The sequence below is a fragment of the Sinocyclocheilus rhinocerous genome, unplaced genomic scaffold (assembly GCF_001515625.1).
Source record: "Sinocyclocheilus rhinocerous isolate Xijiao unplaced genomic scaffold, SAMN03320098_v1.1 scaffold2423, whole genome shotgun sequence".
NCBI classification, from domain to species: domain Eukaryota; kingdom Metazoa; phylum Chordata; class Actinopteri; order Cypriniformes; family Cyprinidae; genus Sinocyclocheilus; species Sinocyclocheilus rhinocerous.
This window is the reverse complement of record NW_015634501.1, coordinates 133,597-141,237: the sequence shown is the minus strand read 5'-3', so window position 1 is coordinate 141,237 and position 7,641 is coordinate 133,597. Positions and strand designations below refer to the sequence as shown.

General features: G+C 40.3%; 1 protein-coding gene across 2 annotated transcripts in view; it reads right to left on the bottom strand.

The window, feature by feature from the left end:
* Positions 1 to 7,184, bottom strand: part of LOC107745714 (KH domain-containing, RNA-binding, signal transduction-associated protein 1-like) — a 13,392-nt gene extending 6,208 nt beyond the window's left edge. The window contains exons 1-7 of one of the 2 annotated variants that reach the window (XM_016559657.1): positions 6,900 to 7,184; positions 5,293 to 5,414; positions 2,917 to 3,033; positions 2,538 to 2,684; positions 1,937 to 2,073; positions 1,602 to 1,809; positions 1,425 to 1,492 (exon numbers count right to left, since the gene is read on the bottom strand). In XM_016559657.1, coding sequence (XP_016415143.1) covers positions 1,425 to 1,492; positions 1,602 to 1,809; positions 1,937 to 2,073; positions 2,538 to 2,684; positions 2,917 to 3,033; positions 5,293 to 5,414; positions 6,900 to 6,993 — 893 coding nt within the window. In that variant the 5' untranslated portion in view covers positions 6,994 to 7,184. The remainder of the gene's footprint in view (positions 1 to 1,424; positions 1,493 to 1,601; positions 1,810 to 1,936; positions 2,074 to 2,537; positions 2,685 to 2,916; positions 3,034 to 5,292; positions 5,415 to 6,899) is intronic. The other variant, XM_016559658.1, reaches the window with a different exon arrangement.
* Positions 7,185 to 7,641: the final 457 nt, after the last annotated feature.

Genomic DNA, 7,641 nt, shown 5'->3' with positions numbered 1-7,641 from the left:
AGGATCCCTTGACGTGATTGGTTATTGAATTTTGTGACGTAGCAAAAAAAAAAGGCTGTTTCAAACCGCGTTTCTGTGACTGCCTTTGGGAAACTTCAGTTTTAAGGAGAAAATACTCAGCAATGGTGTTGATAAATGGATTGGCACATGGTTTGTCTAAAAGCATATTAAAAACACCAGACAAATAAACATAGAAAACTTGATTTTCACCACAGGGGGACTTTAATTAAGCACCTTCTCAAAACAGTTCTGAAGCTTTTTGTTTGTTTGTTGACAGACACCAGTGTTTCCCCGGTAACAGCTGTAATCAAATAAGCGCTGCGCTCTCAAATGGAGGCGGGTCCGGATTGAATTCCCTCCGGGTCCGGACTTTGAGAAGTGCCGAACTAAGCCAAGAACATTGTGCTTTTAAGACACTGGGATGTTTCCAAAAAAGTATCCATAAACCACAGTAATTATAAGCCAAGTTGGTCTTTTTGAGGAAACCTGCACTTTCCAGGGGCCTGTACCATGAAGCCAGATTAGCTGGCTAGCCAGGTAAGTTTGAGTTTAGTTTGCACCAATCCTGGGTTTTAGGTTCCATGAAAGTGGCTTGGCTTTTAGCGCCATTCATTGCCTTAGTAACTTACACTCCACGGCTAACCTGCTCCAGGGCAGGTTATGTTCTGGTTAAGAGATCTCAAACTGAAATTGGACCAATCAGATGTGAGCAAAGTGACATGTCTGATGCAAAACAAGTCACTCCCCCAGTTTCACTTCCTACAAATTAAAGGTCACTAGTACTAAAAAAAATAAAAAATAATAAATGATAATTACTTAGTTATTTTATATGATTTATATAATTATATGATTTATATTATTATTAATCCATTACACACAAGCAATTTTAGTTTAACAGTTATTATAAAGCATTTATTTTAAATTAATGTTAATATATACAGATAGTATGTAATATAAATAAGCTGTAGAATCAATAGATAACGCTTTTTAAAAATGACTACGTGATCTTACACGTTCGAGTCTCTATTGCTGTATATTTTCATCTATATAAACTAACTTAAGTTTCACTTGTGACTGCACTGATAGAGCAAGATAATTTATTTTATTTGTCCTTTCTTGAACAAGTACTTTTTTAAAATTGTAAATGAATTTAAATTCATCATATTCTTCAATCTCTTAACCGTTAGCAAAACCTTTAACCTAGGCTCGTGATTGGCTCTTCGCCAGTGATGTCACACGCGCTCCACAAACTCAGGATCAAAGTCGGAGTTGACAAAGAAAGTTGATGATCAGCATCATGGTACCAACAAAGCTGGATTGGAGTGGTTTGGTCTGAATTTGTTCAACTACCATCATGGTACAGGCCCCAGGTCCCAAACCAAAAATAATAATAATAATAATAATAATATGTACTATTAACTTACGCTTGTGGCTGACTGTAGTAGCTGTCATAGGATTCATAGCCTGCCTCTGTGTAGCTCTCGTCATAAGGCTGAAGAAATAAAGAAAAAAATCAATCCACAGCTGCATAAACTTTGAAAATACTAGTGCACTCAACATCTTCAAAGCAAATTCAGAAAATATCTAATTAAGAAACATACATATTCTTCGTATGAGTCTTGGGTCGGAGGGTGCGGGGGTGGTGGAGGGGGCATCCGCTGAGACGCAGAGGCGGGTGGACGGGCACGGTTGGAAGCTGCTCCTCTGGGCAGCTGGGCTGATGGTCCTCCTCTACCTGCAGGTGCTCCCCTTGCGGCTCCACCGCGAGGGGGTCCGCCACGACCACCACGTGGGGGCATACCACGACCCCTGCAAAGGTTAAAAGCATTAGGTTCTCTCTGCATTAATACCAGTTTTAGAATCTGAATGCAAATCCAGCTCAAACTAAAAGTCTCAATTAATCTTTTTAAAAAGATGCATGCATTAGTGTGGGTACCTGGGTACTCCAGGAGGAGGAAGACCTCCACGGCCTCTGATTGGTGGCCCTCCTCGGCCTCTGCCCCCGTGTTCCTGACCACCGTTTAGAAACTTCATCTCCATGAATTGCTCCTGGCAAATCTCATCCATCATGTCCTGTGAGACAGGCACATAGCTTAATAACATGACACTTTCATCACATCAGGACATGCAAATTGTAGCTTTCCATAAAATTAAAGGAGTTGGACAACAGCATGAGAAACCTAGACTTGCATAGCTCACATGAGGCCATTAGAACAGTGCACAAAGGTTAGTCATCTACAGTGGAAACGCACACACTGTTTAGTGAAACCTTTCAGTCACTTAGTTTAGAGACAGAAGTGAGCTTGAAAACAACCGACTTATCATTAAATATTAATCTGCTGCCACAGGCAGAGAAAGTGGAGTTACAATCCAACAATGCAGGCGGTTTGGACTTAAACAATGGCCCATTTGAAATTCATAAATTATAGCACTATAAACAGAAAGCTTAGACAAAACACAATATCAGCACTTCACTGCAATGAACATGATCTCTGGGCTGCCCTTCTTGAATCTAGAGCAGATTTCTGAGTACTTACAGGGAACAAGAACTTTTTGACCTCCTCCATGGCATGAGCCATGCGCACATATGCCTCAGGAACAGGAGCAAACACCTCAATAAACACATGAAGCTCCATGGACAAGTGTGCATACTTTGGCTCTCCACTTTTCCTCAAGCCTTCCTCCTAAAAAAACACAAAGCAGTTCAGCAGATCCAGTTTAGTTTGTCATTTAACCTTCATTCACAAAGCAAGACAACCAGAATGTGATGCATCAAATAGCCTAGAATCATCCTTTTATTCCTTTAGAGATGTTAGAGCTATCCTAGAAATCCAGCAAGAAAAGTGTGTGCCCCTGGTAAAGTCGTTCTTGCAAAAATCATTCAAACTTTTAAAAAGAACCTCAATAACACTTTACCTTGGTTTTGTCCCTCATGGATCCTTTCCCCAGCACAGAGATCTTAGCGCCAGTCTCCTCCTGCAGTCTCTTGATTGTGTTCCCCTGCGGTCCAAGGATCTTCCCAACAAAGTTGAACTGCACAAAGCAACAGAAAATTAAATATTAAACCCACATCGTTTGAAGAATTCTACAGTGCCTCACTTAGCCTGACTGAAGTTGTTTTCAAGGACTAAAAACTCAATAGTTTTGATCTTCCTGAACAGGACCAGATTAAATGGAATGCATAGAGATCAAAGGCCAGAGTCGAGCAGTGCTCGACACCAAAGTGAGGGGTAACATTAGGCAGTCTGGGAACACACGCATGAGGACACTCAACTAAAATGGGAGGAAAATCACACTCGGGAGACAACAAAACATCTGTTTCTTTGCACAAAACCAAAGAAAAGCGCCACTCGAAAAAAACCAAAGAGCTAAGTCCAACATTTAAAATCAAAGTAACTCTCAGCAGGGAGAACATAAGAGTCTGATGTTGAATACATTTTAGGGATGGGTCACAATTTTCGAATATTCGATTAGTTGATTTATTAATAGAATAACAAATAGGCTGTGCGATTTTTTGGAGACAATCATTTTCCATGTTTTCGGTGCTGATGACACGTTCATGTAAGCAGAGGGTGGCACTGCCAATTAAAAGCTGTCAAAGATAACAGAAGAACAACACATTGTCTCACGCGCATACTGTAGATTTGAGTCAACATTTAACCGCCAAATCTTTTTCTCAACGGCTGATTTCCTTCATTCTAGCAGTGGCCCGCCCGTGACAAAACGAGCTCGGCCAAAAGTAAATACACACAACTACACTGAGTGCGGACCTGCTTGCAGCCGAGATCGGCCCATCGAGAAAAAGCCGTCTGTCAGCCAGAAGTGTTTTGTAGCGTCAGCTCAGCTCTGGCTTGTTAGCTTCTCACCGATGCTGAAACTGAGCCGGAATCGGCCCAAATGTGCTTCTATCTGGGTGTTCTCTGCAGCCGGACTAAAATAGTGAACAGATTGCACTCCCGTCTTCATCCCGAACATGTGGACATGCTCATTTTTTGAATAAAAATATGAGATAGGTTATGGTTATGAAGACAGACGTTAAAATTAATGTTCACAATAGTGCCTCCATTCATGCTGTTTTTAGACCGTTATTATGGCTTGAGGTGATAGTCATGGATGAATTAATCACACTTTTGATTTTCTTTTTAAATTGCAATTAAAGTTCATGCTCATTTTTGAAATGGAAATGTCCTCGCCTTATGAGCAGTTTATGCTAATCGACGGACCGTTATGTTAATAAGTGCCGTCACTCAGTTATATTATATTAATATGTTTCAGCACGTTACAATCATTATATGGCTTGAGTTAAGATAGCCTTTTCCCTAATGAATTAAAGAGTTTGTTAACATACAGACTGAAAGCGTGAATGATCTCTCCGATTATGGGCGTGTAGCCTATACATGCACGCATGTAGGGGAGGGGTGCGATTTTCGAATAATAATAGAATAATACCCAGCGTTTTCGAATATTATTTTTGCTTGAAATGCCCATCCCTAATACATTTGTGTGCAGCTGACAGGTGTGAGGCAAGTCTTAAGCAAAGACCTAACATAATTTGCTGCCTCTAAGACATACACTGTCCACATAATGCACATCCTCAGGACAACCCATTTTTTTTATCAAATCTAAGCAAAAGCTTAATATAACAAGCTGTTCTAAAGAGAAACAGCACATTTTCAATTGGACTTAAGCAGCATAATCAGTCAAGCAAAACTTGCATACCAATCTGATAATCATGTAATACTGAAAGAAAAGAAAAATACTAAAAGAAAAAAAAAAAGCCCTCAAGATTGGATTCTGGGAAGAGGTGGAGAAAAATAAAATGTTACTTTCAGCTAGTCTCAACTGATCTGCCAAGTAAACTTGCAAGGTCAAAAGAAAAACACTGCGACTCCCTCTAAAACAGCAGAAGACTCCATCAAACGGTCAGATCGCCTCTGGCAGGTAAGCTATCACGGGATGTGCACAAAAAAACATGTATTTAGGAAATACCTTAAGCCTCTTCATGACAGATTACAGGTCTTTCGCAGGTTTCAACAAATGTTTGCAAAATTGTCAAAAAAATGTCTCTGGTGAGACCAGACCTACTATTTCGCTCTTTAATAGTTCTTTCCAATACTAATGCAATTCTTGTCATGAAATAAGTTCTACTTTCCTTTAATTTTTTGTACCCCTCAAGAATCCTTAGCTGACCTTTGCTGCCACTGAGGTGTTACACATTCATTCAACACCAGATCTGAAGCAGCGCACACGTAATCGAGCATATGTGTTCCTGAATACCACAGTGACACTCACCTTAGGGTACTGTTTGACTGGTATGAGAACCCTTTCCTTCAGTTTGATGTTTTTCTGGGTGAAGAGGTCCAGGTAGCTTTCTGCATCTTTCTCAGTCTCTCCTTTCTCAACCCTCTCGATTTCTAAAAGGCACAAAAAATATTATCAGGCATCAGATTTGAACATTTAAATGCAAAAATTAGAGCATCTTCATATATTTGAAGATACTTTACCAATCATTGCTTAACCAGCTATTACATGCATTACAAAACTCAATCGCCAGAAACATTTGCACACAAGTTTTAATTTCCATCAGACAACAGGGTCAGAAATGTATCAGTTTTAAGAATCAAGGTTAAAACCTAAAAACTGGCCATTACTAATCAGGAGTCATATTAACCTACATGGTTATATTTCCCTCATTTAAACATGACAAATTGGATTAGAAGCTTATGTTTACAGGCCTGGAAGATTTTCTCTAACAATCTCCAGGTCATTTTACATCAATGCCAAATGTACTTCTGAGATTTAAGTGTTTGCTTCAGGTTGAAAAGAAAAGTGCTTGCTTGCCTCAAAGACACTGGCAGCAAACACCATCAATCAATACTCGGCTTTTTACTGCAAGTCTGATGCTAAACAACGAACACTTACATGCCTCTGCAAAGGTAACTTAAGGAACTGATCTGCTAATATAAGCCACAAGATACAGTTAACATCCCACTAGACTGATGATATAAGATACATGTGGTGAAACGAGGCCAGGAAAAGACATTTCCTACACCAAAAAATCCATTTAATCTCCAGATGCAACACTTCCCATACTAAAGGCACATATGGTCCGGAACATGGTTTTTATTACTACGACTCAATCTCAAACTTAAGACATTCAGCCGTCTTCAATTTCATTTGATCAGACTTGGACGATTTCATCTAAAGCTTTCCAGATATTTCAGTTTAGACAAACACTATAAGTGCATGTAGGCTGGGACTCGGACGAGTACGAAGAAATGCCACGTTGACCCCTTAGATAAAGAGCCCTCATTACAAACAAAGGGAGGCAAATCTTACTAAACAAGAAACAAATTCATATGCAATTCTAATCCGACAGTCACTTTTTATATCTTATTGAAATTTAATCTAATTCTATTAACATTAAAAGACTAATTTACTGTGGTAAAGTTGTATAAAACGCGTAATCTGGTTCGAAAGTTTCCACTTCGATGAACGCACAGCAGTTAACGTTAAACCCAATCCAACACGCGGCTCAAACGCTGCACTGGAGCGGAAACGGGACTGCTGCACAGGGGATGATGGGGATAAAACTCTACAGCACTACGGCTTTTAATGGAAAGGGGTACAAAGAAGTGATATCATCCGATAAAAGTGGAGCTTGTCCCACTGAAAAAGCATTAACTACACGCGGAAAATGGCTTCGGTAGCACGTGCCTGGCTCACCCCCCGCGCGCTGAAGCGAGACTTTGTAACGGTCGCCCTGAGTCCCGCGAACGACTACAGTTGATCCCCAGCGTTTCTCTAAATAAAACTACGATTTCTCTACATCGCAAGAAGTTCCCGGGTTAGATTCTCACGCCTCATCTCCTTCGTTTTCACAAAACAACGGCGTTTACCTGCTGTTAGAAGTTTCATGGAGTGCGTGAACGACGCGTCCAGGGTGTCGCGCTCCGCCAGCAGCTGCGGGAGGTATTTGTTCTCATTCTCCATGTTGAGTTTCTTAGTTAAAGAAGGTTTAATCACCAAACGTCCGACGGCAAAGCTATTTCAGTATCCACTTCCTGCAAGAGGTAACACGAGGCGCGAACACACGGGCGGCGGCGGCTGCTGTACTGAGTAGCAATGGCTCCTGTTCTCCGGCGTGCGGTTACAGACAGATGAACAAAAGCTGGAGACGAGCGCAAATGACTTGAGCTAGCGGAAATTACGTCACGTATGGGACCGCCCACTTTGATGTGAAAGTTTTTGGATTGTAGTCTATACAAAATAGCATTTGCTTTGGAAAGAGGCTGATATAGAGGTTGATATGAAGATATATATATATATATATAGATAGATAGATAGATAGATAGATATATAGATACATACATACACACACACACACATACACATATATTTCTTCTGATACACAATATTAGTGGTGTACTCCTCATACAAAAATTATCTGTGTTCTTCCAGTAAATATAAATCTGTTATGCATGAATTAACTTGCTGTTATGCTGTCTGGTTCTTGGAGACATCCACAAACGTTTGCATAAGCTTCTGGGCTCATCTATGTGGTAAATTATGAAGGAATGGCGCACAGTGCATAATATAATGTTTGCTGCCCCCCACTGGATGAAAATGCAAAATGATTTA